The sequence below is a fragment of the Crinia signifera genome, chromosome 9 (genome assembly GCF_055691185.1).
Source record: "Crinia signifera chromosome 9, ASM5569118v1, whole genome shotgun sequence".
Taxonomy (NCBI): domain Eukaryota; kingdom Metazoa; phylum Chordata; class Amphibia; order Anura; family Myobatrachidae; genus Crinia; species Crinia signifera.
The window spans coordinates 71,816,129-71,836,650 of NC_139225.1; the positions used below are offsets into that span (position 1 = coordinate 71,816,129).

Below are 20,522 nucleotides of genomic sequence, written 5' to 3' on the forward strand. Positions count from 1 at the left end.
TTAGGCTGCTTAACCCCTTCAGTGGTGGGTTTTTCTGGGGCAGGAGTACCTAAATAGGACAGCTTCTTCCTGTCCCAGAAAAAACGTCCAATGATGAGGGAGATGAGTCCCAGCGCTCCCCTCCTTTGAACCACACAGCCAGTCCGCTCCAGCGGTCTTTAGCAGAGCTCCCCTGCCAATCATACAAGCACACTGACCGGCAACAGGCGGCAGGCTCGGAAGGACTTGGGTGCCTGAACACCCGAGCGATCCAGAGCCCCCCGAGTCGCGCTGAACATCAACAAGCCTGCCGCCGTCTTTACCATAGTAATGGCGGCGGCAGGGGAGATCTGTACGATCGCTGGAGCGAAGGTGAGGGGGGGTTTACAACAGTGGAGGTGGGGAGGGGGCTGCCTGGTGGGGGTTGCTGGTCAGGTGATGCGCCACTGGTACACACCTACAGGCACCATTGGCGCACACCTGTAGGTTTGTGGCATGGCCGGAAATTGCGTGTTGGCTCCTGCCAGCACAAATAAAACTGAAAGTAACTAGCCTAGGAGGCGGGGAAGAGCCAGAAGTTTATCCTGGTGCTGGAATTGGTCGGGACCTCACTCTCTACCCACTGTTATCCCCGGGGCCCCTGACGTCTGCCGCAGAAGAAATAGATATATTCATCTCTCTATCTCTCACTCAGTATCAATAGGATTCACTCTAGCTTTATTTTCCCCCTTTTTTTTAAATGAGTAAAGTCACCCTGCCCTTTAAATTGCTTTTACTGTGTACCCTTCTGCCACCCTGTTCAAGTCCAGTCCTTTGCTGAGAGCGGCAGGGGACAGGCTGCGGATGGAACAGATGACCAGCCATTCTTAGCCAAGGAGAGGAGTGTCAGCGCAGTGGGGGACGGGATGTGGCTGGAATATCTGAAAGCAGGTCATCTCTTCCAGCCACATCCTGTTCCCCACCTCCTCTGCTGAAAGAAGAGTGGCTTTTCGAGCCATTTACAATTTGTCAAACTCTTCCTCTGAAACTTCCTCCCCTCCCACCTTGCAAGGTTTTTTTTTATTATTGTTGTTGTTATGCGTCCTTTCCCACTCAGACAGATCTGTTCTATACCAGGGGTCTTTAAACGATTTTGCTCTGGGACCTCATCAGACAATAAAAATTACAGGAACCCAGCAAGTTACTACAGAAGTTCATCACACCACATGTGTAGTCAGCAGACAGTACATGCATGGCAGCATTGTGGAGGCATATACTTATGGGAGGAGTCTAAAATAACAGACAATTCAACTGATTTTTCAGACTCCTTGAATCACCAACTGAGATTAGAAAAGTCATCAGCCTGATGGTCAGCAACACGGAGTCGCGACACCATGCTGAGGAGGTTGGGACCCACAGTTTGAGAACCGCTGGTCTAGAAAAGCCTTTCACACTACAGGACATTGAAATGGCTATATCTTCCTCACCCTCAGGGAAAAACCCTGGACCTGATGGCCTAACAATAGCTTATTCTAAAACCTTTAAGGAAAAACTATCCACTATGTTGCAGAGCCACAACCTTTGCAACATACCTTGCTCAAGTTAGAGACTTGTCTCACTACTTAATGTGGACCTTAGGTTGTATGCCGAAATCATAGACAACAGAATACAGTCCTGAAGTCCACAAAGGATTTAAGATTATCATTTGGGCCGAGAAGCTTGTAATAATGTAACAAAGGTCCTGAATTTGGTTCGTCTTGCATCACAGGTGAACATACCTTCTATTCTACTGCCCACAGACACTAAAAAAGTTTTGATAGGTGGAGATGGATGTTTAGGAGACCTGTGCTTAGTCATATGGGAATGGTTCCGACAGATTTTTAAAAGGATTCTAGCTCTTTATGCATCTCTATAGGCAAATGTGAAAGATAATGGGCACCCTACTGGAAGCCTTTCGAAAAGTACAGGTACACGACAGGGCTTTCCCTAATCTCAGCTCATTTTAACACTTTGTAGAAGCATTAGAAAGATCTAGAGTCAATCCACATTTCTTTCTTTTTTTTTTTTTTTTTTTTTTTACAAAAGTCCTTCCCCTTTTTCTGGCACCCCTCTCATATTACATATTTAGGGGTCAAAATGACTAGGATATAGCCCCATCTCTTCAATGTTAAACACCCCCCAACCCCCCTTGAATAGTTATTTTGGGATATTTTACAAGCACTATACTGCTTGAATGGTGGTGCTGTTCATACACTGTTATATAAGTATAGCGGCGATTACAAACCAAAAAGTAACTGTGTGGAGAGCTATAATTTAATGGACAGGAATGAGCCCTAAACCTATGTATGTGGAACTCTTAGTAAACAGCTACCACACCACTCCAAGTGTTCAAATTTCAGAGGTACAGTCCCACTATCCAGAAGCATTGTCCCATGGGGGTCCTTGTGAAATTGGCTCGTTTTGATGTGACCTCAGGTCCGATGCAAGGTCCTGTGCGCATTGGACCTAAGCAGGTGGTCAGACCTGCTCGCCGTCCGACCACCTGTCCTGGGACCTCCGACGCGTGCAGTGGGGTTCGGCCAGCTGGTTGGGTGGCGGGCAGCAGCAGTGGCTAGGAAGTGGTGTGGAATGGGCAGCGGGGTTCTGACTGCCTGCGGTGCTGGTCAGCGGGTCTGGCAGATGGTAACTGAGTGAATAGCGCTATTTGTCGGGCAGCACAGGAAGCGCTACTGAATTTGAAAACACTGGCCGGATGCGGATTGGCTGAGATCCAGCCAATCAGCGTCTGGCCAGTGTTTTCAAATTCGGCAGCACTTCCGCACCGCCACCCGGCGAAAAGCCCTATTCACTCAGTTCCCATCTGCTGGACCTGCTGACTAGCGCCAGAGGGACCCGGCTGTCCACCCCCCGCTAGCTCACCAGGGATATACAGGCAATACATTTCATGCGATTTATTGCATGTATAATTTGGCACATCAAGTGTCAAATCGTAAGCAGCCTACCTGGGAGCTGCCGGGCAAACTGGTCCGACTAAGGACAAGTTAGACCCAGTGTATGGGGGCCTTTACTGTTGGAATAAGAATTCTAGAACTGGTACATATAAAGGCAGATTCACTTCACTCAGAGGCAGAGAATGAAGTGCTGCTACCCCATGAGTTACGCCCCAGAGGGTTTACCCTAACACAGTTCTTTCCTCACAGCCCTAGTCTGTTATGAGGGAACAAAATGGATGCAAAGGTGCCATGCATGTATTGTAATAGCAAGGGAATGTGTCCTCTGGTCCATATCCAAACCAAAGATTTGTATCATTGAACACTTTGTGCCTTTATTTGCAGTAGCAAAGTGGTGTCCGCACACGTGGCAAACATCACAGCTACATGAATTTTACTGTGATTGACTAAAGAATTAAAGGCTGCTCCTTTTTTTTATATGTATTTAAGTAATAAACTAATGGAATAAATTAAATCTTACCACTGCAGATTTCTCTTGTTCCGAAACCTTTTCTTCTTGGCCATCACCTGTAAAGCAATAAAGCCGTTCATATGCAGAGAAAATTCCAGTTACACAAATATATTTAACAAATCAACATTATGTCCACCATCATAGCACACTTGATGTGGACGGGCCCCATTGCTGTTGACCTCACTGGGTACACACATGGTTTAATGCGTACCCAGCTTTAATGGAATATTACATCTTAGAAGAGAGAAGGCATTTTATGCCTAGTCTTCAAAGAGGTTAAAAGGGTGGTTTAAGATCTCAATTGTGAACTGATCCATTATGAAAAAAATATTCTTCTAACCGATATGAAAGCACCTGTCAAGAAACCATACCTGCAAGGCTACAACAAAGTAGTGCAACAGCTTACTGGCAGGACACTCCCACAGCTTGCCATGGCTAACATTGCTAATGACTGTACATTTTATATAAAGTTTTCAAGAAATAGCCCAAACAGATGCCGTTATTTGAGCGACATGAGTAACTAATCTTAAACTGGCCACTATGTATAAAACATAAGAAAAATATATTCTACAACATGCATATTTTAAAAATAGAAGTTACATTTGTGTATTACACACCAGAAGTGGGTTTAGAGCTAGGTTCCATGTCCAGATTCCTTGCAGATGATTGGTCTGGACTAGGTGTATCTTTATGCGGTGCAACAGTCTCTGAATCCGTGCTTACATTGCGTTCAACATTAAGGGGCAGAGAAGTACGAGGCTTTAGTGTAGGTCGTAGCCTCATTCTCCTTGGGACAGTTTGACTTGGTTGTGGTGGGTCTGCCTGGGTCTCAGGTGGTTCACCAGCAGCTGTATCTTCTGGTAAGCAGTTTTTATTCTTTCCATCTTCAGCTGTCATTTGGCATGGATCACCATTTTCTTCTATATGCTGGGACTTGCGTCCCTTTGCACGCTCTAGGTCTGTTTTTTTACTCATTCTTGCTTCAACAAAAACAACATCATCCTTGCTTTCGTTACCCAATGAGTCTTCAGACTTCTCAGTTTTAATCTCTCTCTCAGAATGCTGCTCTTTAATCCCTCCCTTGAAGTCTCCTTTGACCTTCGTGTTTGTTTTGGTCTCCTTTTCTTCAGTCAGGGCTTCGGATTGTGGCTGGCTATCTGCACTCTCATCCGCTTTCGGACTGTCAGGTTCTTTACTCTCACCACACTCCATATTTGTAGACTGTTGGCTAACTGTTGAAATCTCTGATGCTCCAAGTGTACTTCCAGTCGGGAGGTCTCCACTCAGAGACTTGGTAGGTTCCATGAAAAAGGGAGGAGAGGTTTTTCACCTGGAAGAAAAAATAATATACTGATAATTAGAATACATAATTAGAATACATGGGCAGCAAATAAAGGGAGCAATTTAATTGTTCAACTGGTCACACATGAATGCAGTGGGCGACTACATTTCTGCATGCTGCCCCCCAAATTGGCAAACAGAAATGTGCGGAAAGCAACCAGGTTTAGGTGACCAGTGTAACTTCGCATTATGAGCAGTATTTTAGCCAGGTTCAACCAGTTTACATGACTAAACTCAGTTGGGGAAATTTCATTGAGTAATGGTACCTAAAGCAATACAATCTAACCTTTTCTATACAACTGAACAAATTTCTAAACTAAATACTAATCTAGAAAATGGTATACAATATAGAAGGACACTTGAAACATTTTTGACAGCAAGACAAGTCAATATTTTAGGTGTTTACTCCACAATCATTCTAAAACATTATCCCTCCTTATATAAGTGATCAGCCACGGTCAAAAAACCTGTTTGTGTGGTTTATTGTGTTTTTCTTGTTTCGCATCTGCGGGTAATAAGAGCCAATATAGCAAAACTTATGTCATATTTGGAAATCATACCATACAGTTAACCTAAAAGCACGGTTATTTGATTGACACTAAAATAAGCACAGGCCAATGTCTAACTAGGGAAGCCACATCATCTGCCAGTGGTATGTATTCAATGCTGTTTGCGAGTGGTGACAGCGAGCAGGGCTTCCTGCTCGCTGTCACCACTCACCCTGACAGCATTAAACACAGCATCCGCCAATTCCCCCTCGCTCCGTTTTTTGAGCGAGGGAGAATTGGCGGATGCGGCTCCAGAAGCAACGAGACCCGCGGCTAAAAACTACGAGTTTTCTGCAGCAGCCGCGGGTCTCGCTGTTTTGGGGAATTCTCGCCGTGACGGCGAGGATTTCCCCAGAACGTTGCATAGTGCGAGCGGCCGGCGCGGGGGTTAAACAGCGAGGATCGCTGGTTTTCAGCAATCCTCGCTGTTTAACCCCCTCGCCGGCCGCTCGCACCGGCATTGAATACATGCCAGTGAGTTTAAAAAGCTGGTCTTACTCCCCTATTTCAATTTTCAACGGTGCTGCAAGCACCACACCTCTAACCACAACTGCTTTGGACTATTCATCAAATGTTTCAAAATGTCGTAAGTGGATTCTAAAGCCAGGAACACAATACCAATGTGGCAGTAGGATCCATCGCAGTGCTGGTACACTTGCTGATGCTGGGCAAAGATCAATGGGGGCTGTGTTGCAGCATGGTCCTCATTAAGGAGGTTCTCCCTTGTCTGAACGGGTAGGGGGTAATTAATGATGCACAGAAGCGCACATAGTTAACAATGCTAAATGTACACACTAGTAGAGACAGTGAAAGATATCGCTTAGAAGAACCCTTTTGAGCCCTATCTTGTACTTTCTTATCTAGTGTATATGGGACTTAAGTGTGGCCTTTCCATTTGGAAGATGTTGATGTGCCTCCACAACATGAGGTTAATGAAGCTCAAGGTAAGAAATTAGGCCATTTATAGGCTGCAAACTTGAAAATCCAGAGAAAGACCTACGAGTGGCCAAATCAACTGTTTGTACAATCTGAGACCCAGTGTGTACCAGTGAGCTTGGCAACACACAAAACACTACATTGGTGGAGGATAGTGGGATCTTACCATTGTAAAATAAAAACCCTCACAACATGCCATGTCTAGAACACACTTCAGGAGGTGGGGGGGGGGGGTGTTTATCCACAAGGATCAAACCAATCATAAGCCTCGAAAATAGAAACACTCCCAACACCTACTAGGTAAGTACTATAATCCTTTTCCAATGACCTATAATACTACATACCTGCAGCCTAATCCAAAGTCTACATTTTAGGGCCTATCCCTCCCTTTCAACAGACGTACCCTAGCCTCCCCTATACTGACTAAATCTAACCACCCCTGCAGCTTAAATCCTAACCAGCCCCAGCAAGATACATTCAGGATGCTGACCGTAGGGATTCCAGCGTCGGAATTGTGACCAGCATCGGCATCCCGATTGCCGGGATCACATGGAGAGAAGACCATGTAGTAGCTTGACAGATGTCAGAAGTAGAAGCTTGTGCCTTCTTTGCCCATGAGGTTGCCATTGCCCTAGTCAAGTGAGCCTTAATGATGGGTGGAACAGTCACTCCCTGTTGTTCGTATGCAAGGGTAATAAGGCTTCTCACCCATCTTGCCGACGTCTATTTAGTGGGAACAAAGACAGAATGACCGCTTTACAGAATCTGATGATAAATTCATCTTCTGCCAGTTTCCGCTCCAATAACTAGCTCAAGGCTGCTATCTGGCACTTTAAAAAAAAGAGACGGCTAACCCCAGATGAATACAATCACAAATAAATTGTAGAACTTGGAATGAGACCTCCGACAGTTCTGTGGGTATCTCTTGCCAGGATAATAATTTCTTCCAAATTCTGTAGTATGCAAAGGAAGAGACTTCTTTCCTTGCCTTTAGTAAAATGTTGATCACCTCGTCTGATACTCCTTGTTGTCTGGATTCCGATGGAAAATGGGTCCTTGTTTCAGGAGATCTGGTTTTACCAGAAGCGACTAAAGGTTCTTGGATTGCCAACTTCAATATCAATCGAGAATCAGGGCCTCCTCAGCCAGTATGACAGGATTGCCATCACTGATACTTGATCTTGTTCAGCACCCGACCTAATAACTGTATGGGTGGAAACACGTAACAATCTCCATCGTACCAACAGAGCATCTGTCGCTTCTGCCCCGGCAGATAGTATCTTAAATAAAATCTTTTCAATTTGCCGTTGACCCGAGTCGCCATAAGATACACTTCCGGTTTGCCAAACTTTCTCACCACCACTTGATAAACAGCTGGGATCAGTTCCCATTCCCAAAGGATGACTTCTTTCCTGCTTAGGAAATCTGCTATGATTTTGTTCTTTCCTGGAAGGTATACCACAGACAAGCAACTCATTTTCTTCTGCCCAGGTTAGGATCTTTCCAGCAATCTTCATAAGCCCTGCTTCTCGTGTCCCTCTGGTGATTTAAGTGAGCGACTACCGTCACGTTGTTGGAGAAGACACTCAAATGCCTTCACCTCGACCTGAGTTTTTTATGTTTTTGGGTGTCAAGGTCAACATCTCATTGCAATTATATAGAATAATGCTTATTTTTACGTCCCTACATTGTTTTGCATCAGAGTTTACCTCCCATGATATTTATTTTTATTTAGTTATTTATTATTGTCAGACGATTCTGGAAATGATCTATTGCACACCATACCGCCAATATCTCGCAAATTGGAGGACAACTCAATTTCTTCTGGAGACCAGCTGCCTTGAGCTGTGTAACTTTGAAGATGCGCCCCCAAGGGATCTCACTTGCAGCGGTTGAGAGAGACTTCGGAATCGCTGTAACTGGAGGGAGGTGTCTTTCAATTCTAAACCTGGCGACCAACAGGCAATAGACTCCATTGGGTCTAACCGCACCATTATCCTTGTCTGCTTGCTCTTATAAACGGAAGCAGCTTCCACTGAAGGGTTCTCGTTCTACACTGTACCCAAGGAACTCTTAAATGTGGACACCATCATTCTGAGAAGCTGTAATCCCTTTTTCAGCTATATGGAATAGATCTTCAAACATTCTGTCACCAGACTCTGAATCTTTCCTGCGATATCTTTATTTACCACCAGAAACTAGATCATCTGTGCAGGACATACTGTAATTGGCTTTTCTGCATGTTGATTATCCATACATGCGGCTTTTAGGTACTTCATAACCGATCTCAGACTGTCTTCTAGTTCTAACCTTGAAATCTCCGCTATCAGGATGTCGTCCAGGTAAAGCCATACTTGTACCCCCTTTTCTCTTAGCAGAGCTATGAGAGTAATCAGTACCTTAGAGAACACTCTGGGAGACTAGATCAGACCAAACTGTAGACATGTAAATTGACAGGCAAAATCTTAGAAACCTTCTGTTCTCCTGACAGATGGGAACGTAATAGGCGTCCTTCAAATCCAGCGCCGCCAGCAAGTCATTTCTTCTAATCCCAGTCAGAATAGAAGAGGTCTCCATTCTGAAACTTCTTTTCTCTATACCTGTACTGGAATTTAAGTTTCTTAGATTTATTTATTTATTAACAGTTTCTTATATAGCGCACACATATTCTGCAGCGAATATTTGAACATTCACATCAGTCCCTGCCCCAGTGGAGCTTACAATCTATACTCCCTACCACATGTACACACACACACAGACATTCTAGGGTTAATTTTTGTTGGAAGCCAATTAACCTACCTGTATATTTTTGGATTGTGGGAGGAAACCGGAGCGCCCGGAGTGAACCCACGCAAGCTTGTGGAGAATATACAAACTCCGCACAGTTAGAGCCATAGTGGGAATCGAACCAATGACCTCCATCCGTGCTGCCCATAATAGTCCTGAAACCTCCTTTGTGTTTCTGGACCAAAATAGATTTAAATGAAACCGTGGTACTTGTTACCTAGAACGGCGCCCACTAAGCAATTTGCTTAGTGGGCTATTCTGCGTAGGGAAATCGAATCACATCGCATGGGCCATTTTAGGCGATGCGATTTTCCTATGTAATTTATTCACTGCTCTCTCAGCCCCAGGCCATCGCATCGGCCACAAAATCGCATGCGAATTTATAGGGTGTGCGATGCCATGACATTAGGTATACAATAATGATTGTATGTCCCCAAAATAGGTTGAACGCACCCCCCCACCCGAAGCGCAGCGAGCCCCGTGAGGGGCGGCGTAACGCGTCCGACTTTCATTACCCCACTATCCACATCGGCCTGGAGCTGAATGTATATAGTGTGGCGAGCGCAGCGAGCCCCGCGAGGGGACGTGGAATACATGTAAAGTAATCCACGTGCGCACGCCACACTATATAGAATCAACTCCACGCCGACGTGAGGTAATGTAAAAGTCAGATGTCACGTTCCGCCGCCGCTCGCCACACTTCGGGGTGGCGTGGATAGTGGGGGGGTGGTGGTGCCATTAGGTATACAATAATGATTGTATGCCCCCAAAATAGGTTGAACGCAATCCCCCCCCCCCCACGCCACCCCGAAGTCTGGCGAGCGGCGGCGGAACGCGTCCTCCATCTGTTTCATTACCCCACTATCCACGTCGACGTGGAGTTGATTCTATATAGTGTGGCAAACGCGCACGTGGATTACTTTACATGTATTCCGTGTCCCCTAGCAGGGCTCTCCACGCTTCAGGCTCAGTGGCTTGCTGCGCTCGCCACACTATATAAAAATCAACTCCACGCCGACGTGGATAGTGGGGTAAAAGTCAGAGGACGCGTTGCGCCGCCCTTCGCGGGGCTCGCTGCGCTTCGGGGTGGCGTGGATTGTTGGGGGGGTTTTGTTCAGCCTATTTTGGGGACATACAATCATTATTATATACCTTATGTCATGGCATCGCACACGATTTTGTGGGACATGCGATGCGATGTAGTGGGGTACAATGAGAAAAAAAAAAATACATAAAAAAATAAATAAAAAAAAATCGCATGCCGCTATAATGGCCCATGCAATGAGATTTCCCTACGGTGCTATACGTAGGAAATCTGGGTGCCGTGCTAGGAAAAAAGTACCGAAACCGTTTTTTGCTGTTGATGTTTTGGGACCACCTCTACCGCTTTCAACATCAGCAGTTGTTCCACAATATCCTTTAAAGCATCTCTTTCTGCTTTGACTTGTGGAGGCTGTGATCTCAGAAACCGGTCCTTTTCTGGATGATGACGAAATTCCAGCCTGTAACCTTTTTTTACCACAGACACGACCCACTTGTCCTTGACCGAATTTTGCTAAACATCTGCAAAAACGATCAATCTTGCTCGCACACACGACTCCTAGCATAGTCATTGCCTGGGGTAAACTCTGGTGGACTGATGAAAGGACTGACACGTAGCAACCACTCTCCGGTTGTACTGCCGCCCGACAACTTCTGGCCTCCCTGAACTGCTGTCATGAAGAAACCGCCAAGTGAAATTTATTCCTTTTATCCTGAGGTAGACGTTCTGATTTACCTCCTGTAATTCTTTGAATCATAGCATCAAGTTTTGGACCTAACAAAAACGCTCCTTCAAATGGCAATGTGGCTAGGCGACTCTTTGAATGGGTATCTGCGTTCCAATATCTTGAGCCACAAGGATATCCTGGCAACTACCACTGCGGCTAAGGACTTAGCCGAGAAAGACACAATGTCTAAGGAGGCTTCACAGATGTAAATTTATCACCTGCATAATTCCCAGATTACGTAGAAGATATTGTCTGGAAATCTTGTCCTCCATGTCTTTCTGCATTTCGGAACTCCATAATCTCAGTGCTCTAGCTGAAGATGCCACCGCCACACCTGCTTTTAGAGATACAGTCGACAATAAATGAAGCTTCTTCAGAGTTTTGCACTCTTCTATCCACAGTGTCCTTAAATGACACACCATCTTCCAAGGGAATCATCGTTCTGGACGTGAGTTCTGCTAAAGCTGCATCTACCTTAGAAACAGAATGCCATGACAGCAATTGTTTATCCTTCAAAGGATACATCCTATCCAGCCTAGGTATTCTGCCGAACCTCTTGCCCAATGCGCGCCATTCCTTTGATATTAATGCTTTCATTACCCGGTGTACCAGAAAGCATCTTCCCTTTTAGCACTGTACTCAAACAATAGGTCCTGGCTTTTAACCGGGTCAAATGTTTCCTTATAATCAACAGGTTTGTGATGTTTTTTAGCATACTTTCCACAGCTTCCAGATCATATGAACTGGTTTCTTCTGATTTCCCCAGACTTCTCACTGGAATACCCCTGGGAGTCCTCTTGCCAATCCTCTGAGCAAACTACTTCGTCATTGGCTTGAGACCTTGTATCTCTTAAGGTGCATACACACGGTCATTTTTCGCTGGCAATATGGTTGCTGAGCGACCATATTGCCAGCGATTGGAGTGTGTACCAGCGATAAATTGCTGGGTGCGCGCTCCCGTTTTTAGCCTTCTTAAGATCGCTGGTGCGACCAGCTGATTTCCTCCGCGGCTCCCCCGGCAGAGGTTCCCTCTCATCCGCGACAATCTCTGTTCGCTGATGAATATATGGCTTAGCATAATATATCACCCCTGTGTGTAGACAGCTTTAGCTGGTTGCAACATAGCCAACTCCTCAGTCACAAATTACTTTTTCATCCATTCCATAATTTGTTTTATAATCTCAGGCTGTACCGTATCCACCGCCGATGTGGTGTCTATTACACTTGTCACATTTGGCTCCTTTACTAGTAGCGGTCAAAACCTTATCACAAACTACACACTTCGAGGCTGCATGCTTCTTCTTAGAAATCCTCTTTCTAGCTGGTGAAGCAGGCACACTGACAAGAATACACTAATTACTAACTAAAGTAAAAAATAAACTCTCTACTGACCAAAAGCTTACACGAGAGGGCAGTGTCATGCTTAAGGGGAGAAAGTTCCATTTTCTCAACAGCCCAGTTCTTTTTCAGAAATCCTGCAGCAGCTCCAGACAGACAGGACAGAAATCTTTATGTGTGTACCCAGCTTAAGTTTGGCGGAGAGCCAAACACTATTACACCATGCACTAGTGATGTCAAAATAATTTCTAAGAGTTAAATCAGCTGTCCACTGTATTTGCCTTTATGCATGATAAGGTTAAAAAGACAGTCCCTCGTGCAGGGTGCTTGGGACAATCACAGCATACAGATGTCACAGACACACAATCTTTGATAGCATAGAGCAGGGCTGGGCAACACCGGCCCTCTAGATGTTGATGTACTACACATCCCAGCATGCCTTGCATCAGTTTCAGCATGGCCACATAGCAAAACTAATACAAAGCATCCTGGGATGTGTAGTTCATTAACATCTGGAGGGCCGGTGTTGCCCAGCCCTGGCATAGAGGATACACACATTATCCAGTTCTAATGCTGGGTACACACCAGGACGACTAGGGCCCGATCCGCACAATCTAGATCCAATTCCGATCAATTGGATGTAGATTGTGTGCTGATTGGGCCCTTTTCTGACCTGGTGTAGACCGATACCGATCCGATGCGCGGTCCCGCGGGTCGGTCGGTCGTTATTGAGATCCTACCTGCTGCAGGTAGGATCTCAATGACGACCATACAGCCGGGTGCGGGTCGCCATCGGATCGGACCCGCTCACGGTGCACATCGTGAGCGGGTCGTGCCCCCCCGCGTCATCGTAAGCGGGTCGGACGAGACACTGACGACCCGCTCACGATGTGCATCGTGAGCGGGTCGTCCTGGTGTGTACCCCGCATTACACTCATTGGTAAATCCATTCTGGGTCTTTAGCCAATTAGGCTAAGTACATGCACACATTTAACATTGTGCCTAATGGACAATGGGAAGTGGCCACCTGGACAGAGCCCACTCTCGAAAACTGGATCAGACTCAACTTCTCTGGAAGAATTAGGCTTCAGAGGCAGGTAGACAAGATCTCGGGAGTAATTACCTGGCTGTACTAGCCAACTATCCTGCATCTCTTCATACCACCATTTTGAGTGGTGCTGGACAAGTTATTCCATGTCCCTGAGACTAGGGGTAACCACAGAGGGTGCCAGATCCCACAGACAACCAGGAATGGATAAGAACATTTTACCAGCAGTGGCTGCAGCCCTAACAGTGTGGAGTGGCGCCTCTAATACCCCATTCACACCAGCATAATTTCCCGGGTTGGGCCCAACTGTCTGGTCATTTGCGCCCGCCGCCCATGTGGATCCCTGGCCTGCATGGAGGACCAGCAACAGGGGTGAGTATTCTACACACCTCCTGCCCACCTCCACCGCCATCTGCCCGCCTCCTCCCCACCTCCTGCCGGCCTTCTTCACACACCAGAAAATGCAGGGACTTTTCTGGTGTGAAATGGGCCAACCCGGGAATGGCCCGGCATGATTCTTGGGCCATATTCTTGGGCCATATTCCTGGGTGGGTCCCTGCATTTTCTTGTGTGAAAGGGCTACAAGTATGGTCGGGTTAAGCTAAACCAGACACTCATGAGTGTGAATAGGGGGGGGGGGGGATACATCAATTGCACATTGCCTTCTGATTTCTCGTCACCTTAGGTGGGAGACTGGATGCGATGACAATGGAGTATGGCCTTCAGAACAAAAACTATTGTTCTAAAGTTTGGGCTACATTTTCGGATTGATGCATAGATTACCTTCTTTCACTTAAATAGTGGAAAAGAGGGCTCTACAAGAACAAAATATTTGCAAAAATATTACTTGTGAGACTAGTTTCAGATACCTGGCTAGCCATGTTACTAGTAATGCATATTAACCACTGCTGTACAGTATATTACAGTTTTAGCAACACATTGCGCCCTTAATTAACGTGCCCTCCTCAAGAATCAGCTATGCATGACTGCTGGTACTTACCACCAAGGGGCTGTCGGCCTCAAGGGGAAGGTGATTACACCTTTTGAAGAATTGGACAAATTGAGTAATTACCCCAAGCAACCAACTAGCTTCTACTTATTTTATAGAGTGTATTTAATAAATTATACCTCAGTAAGCTTGATATAGTGCCTCTAATCTCAGAACTGTAAGCATATGCAATGTGTATTTTAGGTCATGGTACCTCACTGCCCTGATGATGGATTTTTAAGGACTTCTAATAGCTTCCATCGTTGTTATATGGCTTCTATGAGGTCAATTCAATATGAGGCGCAGTATTCAGCTTGCCACTTACTCCGACTAGTGGATTTCTGCTCGCACCTGTCCTGGAGTGCGAGCAGAAATCCAATAAAACTAAGCCAGTGATGATGTTTAAGCTGTAGCGCATGGGTCTTCAAACTGTGGCCCTCCAGATGTTGTGAAACTACAAATCCCAGCATGCCTTGCCACAGTTTTGCTATAAGGGAGTGTTAAATATGGAATAGTTAAAAGGTATAAGGATACTTGTTTCCTAGAACGGCACCCACGATTTCCATCGTATGGGCTCCTAAAAATCTCATCGCATCCCCCTGGAATATAGTGGCATGCGATGCAATTCGATTTTTAATTGTACAAGCACCCATACCATGAGATGTGATGGGTGCTTACAATGAGATGTAACCCCCAGTATCCACGCCGTGCCGAAGAATGGCGAGAGCAGCGGTACATGTCCTTCAACCTTTCCATACCCCCACAATCCACGTTGGCGTGGAGTTGATTTTAGATAGTGTGGAGAGCGCAGCGAGGGGACACAGATTACTTTACATGTATTCCGCTGCGCTCGCCACACTTCGGGCTCGTATTCCGTGGCCGCTCGCCACGCTTCAGGCTTGGTGGCTTGCTACACTATCTAAAAACAACAACTGGATAGTGGGGGTATGAAAAGGTCGGAGGACGCATACCGCGGCCGCTCGCCACGCTTCAGGATGGTGAGGATACTGGGGGTTACATCTCATTGTAAGCACCAATCACATCTCATGGCATGGGTGCTTCTACAATTAAAAATGGCATTGCATTCCCATTTGCTGGCATGCAATTCTATGCGATATTTAATTGTACAAGCATTGCATAACACTAAATAAGGTACATGATGCCATGCGATGGGCGCCGTGCTAGGAAACAAGCACCGGTATAAGATATTACTGTGGACCGATATTTATTTAAAAAACTTGGGCAAGCCCTTCACAAAATTAGCCACACCCACTCAACTTCTAAAACCCCCCCCCCTCCTCTATAGCCCAACATTTTAATGGTGCCTGCCTGCTTTGTAGGGATGGCCATTCGGCAACAGGCCATCGATAGTGCTAAACTATGCAATGGATGACCATCGATATGTTTACATATCGATGGTCATCCATTGTGTTTGATTGATTGGCCTGTGGGCCAATCAAAGTACGGGGGCGGGGCTTCGCGGGTGTCAGGGGGCGAAGCTATGCTCCGTGTCCCGGGACTTTGAAAAAAAAAACACAAAACATCGTTTTGCTGTTCCATCGATGGAGGGAAACCATCTGGTACTCCCCCATCGATGGCAAAAGTATTCAACATCGGCCATGAACCATCGATGTTTTTGAATCATCGATGGTCGATGGCCATCCCTACTGCTTTGGCCTGGCAGGACATACGAATGAAAATATAAACCTTTCCGCACATACTGTAAAAGGTCCTATTACCTTAAGCTGCATACACATTAAACACTGCAAACGATGCAATGTTGTCACAGATTTCCCTTGAACTGCCTGGAACGATGCTAGTACAGACGACAGAGGACATCGCCAATGACCCGCAGGAGCACACAATATAGTGCATAAACGCCAGACAATAGGCACAAAAATCTAGTCTAATGTGCACACACTATGGGGGAAATTTGTAAAAAAAATAGGTGTATTTGTATCCAGAAATACACTTATTTTTGACATTTACTATCCCGAAAATACGGCAATTCGTAGTCGTATTGATGTGCTATCAATACGAATAGACGTATTTTCGGGATACTAAATGTCAAAAATAAGTGTATTTCTGTATACAGATACACCTATTTTTTACAAATTTCCTTTAGTAAATTTCCCCATATAACTTTATTGAACTATCCTCATAGAATGTATGTACCTGAAACCTAAAGGGGCTGCTTCAGCAGAAATAAATGGAGGGACTGTAGCAGATATATAGTGCAGTATTCAATGCCGGTGCGAGCAGCCGGCGAGGGGGTTAAACTGCGAGGATCACAGAAAACCAGTGATCCTCGCAGTTTTACCCCCGCGCCGGCCGCTCGCACTATGCAACGTTCCGGGGGAATCCTCGCAGTCACAGAACGGCGAGGATTCCCCTAAACTGCGAGAGCCGCGGCTAGTGCAGCAAACTCGTAATTAGCCTCGGCTCTCGCAGCTTTTGGAGGCACATTCGCAAATTCCCCCTCGCTCAAAAAACGGAGCGAGGGGGAATTTGCGAATGAGGGGGGTCAGTTGAATACTGACAGGGTGAGCGGTGACTGCGAGCAAAAAGTCCTGCTCGCAGTCACCGCTCGCCCACGGCATTGAATATATGCCATAGATATTATTTCTGCCCCTGCATGGTACAGACAGGGAATCATTATTTGATAAAAAGAGGGTGGATGTATGTATATACACACACTAAATTTTTTTCCCTTTTTTTGGGTGGTGAGACCACCAAACTCTGGCTTGCCCCTGAAAGACCTTTGCTGTGTACACATGGTGTGATTTGCGCTATTGATTTTGACTATATAGTACAAATTGGACCATGCAGCACCCAATCCTGATGCGTGGCATCTGAATCTAATGTAGAAAGACTGTGCAGCATAGTTTATTTGTACCATTTTGGAACGAGGGCCATGCTGCTCAATGCAGCATGGCTCCCGCCCCACCCCCCTCACCCGCTCCTTCATCCTGGCCCACAGATGCCACCATCTCGACAGACACCGATATCTTACCGTGTGTACACACCTTAAAGGCCCTAATGCACTATGGCGAGGTATCGCATGCAGTACCCCACCAACTCACCTGGCAGTTGCCGGGCGGCAGGATTGCATATGATACATTGTATGCAAAAGGACCGCATGCAATCTATCATATGTGATCCCAGCGAGAGCTACAGGCTGTGATGAATACTCATGGCAGCCCATAGGCTCTACATCGGCGCACGGGAACGTGCCACGCATCACATGAACATGACATCCGATGTGTGACTTTTTATGTGATCCATCGCAGCAATGTGTCGGAAACACATAAAACGTGGCCATATCGCACTAGCAGATGGTGGCCTTTAAAGTTGCTCATTAAGGACTTTGATATAGTTTGGTTTCAAAATGGGCACTTCTGTATGTTGTAAACCGACATTATTTAGATTAAATGTAGTGTAATATCATACATATCACACAATAATGCTATTGTAGCCTTGCAACCCCTAAATTTTAAGAGACACCTTTTGCTATGTTTTGCCTGGATACTGTAATCCTCTGGAACCTTCTCAAAGCAGATGCACCCCACTATTTTACGGGAGTAAAGCAAGCTTTCCATATGCCCTGATCTGCATCACCCCTGCCAATCTGCTTCATATGGTGCCCATGGGGCTCTAAACCAAACCCCCGGGCATCCTGCAGCCACATCCCCACCACACCAGCTACCGTCACCCCGAAATATACGAGGCAGTTCCGCTTCTTCCCACCCCGGGAATACACTTCCACCTCCCGCCTCTTACCGCACACCAGGCACACTCTCTCTCCCGCCACTCACAGCCCGGTGCTGCTGTGCCACCCGCCTCTCTCACATGCAGCTATGTGCTGCTGCTGCTCAGCTCCCCAACCCCCCAGCCCCAATCTCGCCAGATTGCCCCACCCACCTACGGGCGTCCGCCTCCCTCTGTACGGGTGTTTTGCCCGCTACACCGAACCTCTACTGCTGGTGCCCTGCCTATTCCCTAGAGCCAGGCCGGGTGTCCCCATAGCCCCTCACCCACCACTTATCTACCTACCGCTGGCTCCCTCTACCATGCCTCCACGTTATGTCTCTCACCCACACCCTCCCCCTAACAGTACGGGGTGTCTCACCGGTAAGCGGGCCTCTGCCGCTTCACTCGCTTTTCCTGCTGCAGTCTATCGCGCAGCCGCAGTCGCCTCACGACACTCTCTCGCTCTCTCTCCGCCTCGCGGCGCTGTCTCGGGCTGTCTCTCTCGCGCACTCTCTTTCTCATGCGCGCGCCCGCTGCGGTCCCTTTAAGAGCGAATCCAGACCGAGCACAAGGAGACCGCGCTTCCGCGGCTGATGGGAGCGGCTAGGTGACCGGGGCGGGGCTTACTCCCCAAAATAAAATGATCTGTATCTCGGCTCTGTGGATGATGGGGAGGGGCGTGCTGGTGCGTCGCGCGCCTGGGTAACCTCTTGGTGTGCTGAGCGCATGCGCAGTACTATGCCCTTTTTTTTTTGTATTGCGGAGTGCGCGTGCATGATTGAGGCTGTGATCTGGTGTTAATGCTCCAGAACAGGCGGGATGTGACTCAAATGGACCACTGCCCCAAGGTTAAGGATAAAAAGCCTTTTTAATCAGCAAAACGACTTTGTTGGTTATAGTTTGATTATATATTCATGTGTTATTTATTTATGTATCTGAGTTGTTTTGTGTAATTCCAGGCACTTTCTTTTATGCAATTCTAACTAAATGTAAGTTTAGCCAAGCTCATCATTGTGTCGATCCAGCCACTCGTGCTTGTTTGTCGTGCCAAATTCGCACCCGCAGCAAAGAATCACCACTCAATGTGTTTCTGTGAGCCATCGGAACGAAATAGACCCAGAAGGGGTCCCAGAAGCCATAGTCCCAGGATCTCTCAAGAAGCAAAGCCCTGGAAGGTGTCCCAGAAGCCGTAGCCCCAAGGATCTCAAGAAGTACAGTCCCAGAAGGAGTCCTGTAAGCTGTAGCTCCTGGAGGGGTCTCAATAGGCTCATTCCCAGGAGAGGTCCCGAACGCCATAGCCCTAGGTGGGTCTAAAGAGGCACAGCTCCAGGAGGGGTCCCCAAAGCCAGGGTCCTAGAAGCCGTAGCCCATGGGGGGGGGTCGGTCTTGATAGGCACAGCTCCAGAGGGGGTCTCAATAGTCACAGTCCCAGAAGGGGTCCTGTAAGCTGTAGATCCTGGAGGGGTCTCCAGAGGCTCAGTCCCAGGAGAGGTTCTAAAAGCCATAGCTCCAGGAGGGTCTCAAGATGCACAGTCAAAGCTTTAGCTCCTGGAGGGGTCTTGAGAGGCACAGCCCCAGTAGGGGGTCCCGAAAGCTGTAGCCCCAGGAGGGGTCTCGAGTAGGGATGGCCATTGGTGCAGTTGCCATCGATGGCAATTCTACATCCAGACATCGATAGTTAAAAACTATGTGATGGGCAACCATCAATAGTTTTGGCTATTGATGGTTAGCCATTCTCTTTGACTGACTCGCCCAATGTGGGTGGGGCTTCCGGGTTGTCGGGGGCAGAGCTATGCTCTGTGTCTCGGCACCTTGAAGAAAAAAAAAGAAACATTGTTTCTACTATGCCATCGATGTAGGGAAACCATCCGGTTCTCCCCTTCAATGGCAAAAGTAAAACCATAGCCCTAGGAGGGGTCCCAGAAGCTGTAGCTCTAGAGGGGGTTTGAGAGGCACAGCTCCAGGAGGGGTTCCAGAAGCTGTAGCTCAGCTCGGGTCTTGAGAGGTACAGCCCGAGAAGGGGTACTGGAATCCGTAGCTCCAGGAGGGATCTTGGAGCGCGGCCCCAGAAGGCCTGTAGTTCCAGGAGGGGTCTCGAGAGGCACAGCCTGAGGGGGGTCCCAAAAGCTGTAACCCCAGAAGGTGTCTTGATATGGTAAAACACAAATTTCACTATTATGAAATCATTTATAAGTATCACTTCAGTCAATATAGGGCCCCTTCAGACCTGTTCCCCAGGCTGTGTATGTTCACAGCTTAGCAAACGGGTAAATGCCGGCTGAACACCCAGCCGGTGGATGCCCATCGCTAGCATACAGGAGGATATGTACACAAACACATTCCCTCGCATCTGGCCAGATGAAAAATCATCAGCTGACTATGGAATGTTTTTATCCTCCGTTCGTGGATAAAAGTAAGTCTATACTTACTTTTATACTGGACGGAGATTGCCACAAAGGGGACGGGCGCTGACATCATGTGATGTCAGCCACCCTCCCCACACAGGCATTGACCCACCTATGTGCCCAGGGGAATGGCCTGGGTTTTTTTTTTTGGGACACCCAGGACACCATAAACCGCTGGTCATTCCCCCGCTG

The 20,522-nt window shown here is 47.0% G+C and overlaps 1 protein-coding gene across 3 annotated transcripts in view; it reads right to left on the minus strand.

The window, feature by feature from the left end:
* Positions 1–18,519, minus strand: part of ZMYM3 (zinc finger MYM-type containing 3) — a 67,257-nt gene extending 48,738 nt beyond the window's left edge. Inside the window, exons 1-3 of one of the 3 annotated variants that reach the window (XM_083159208.1) lie at positions 18,305–18,519; positions 4,038–4,750; positions 3,430–3,476 (exon numbers count right to left, since the gene is read on the minus strand). In XM_083159208.1, the coding sequence (XP_083015334.1) occupies positions 3,430–3,476; positions 4,038–4,725 (735 nt within the window). In that variant the 5' untranslated portion in view covers positions 4,726–4,750; positions 18,305–18,519. Of the gene's footprint in view, positions 1–3,429; positions 3,477–4,037; positions 4,751–17,955; positions 18,054–18,304 lie in introns of those variants that run through there. The other 2 variants (XM_083159210.1, XM_083159209.1) reach the window with 2 other exon arrangements.
* Between the last annotated feature and the right edge of the window lie 2,003 nt (positions 18,520–20,522).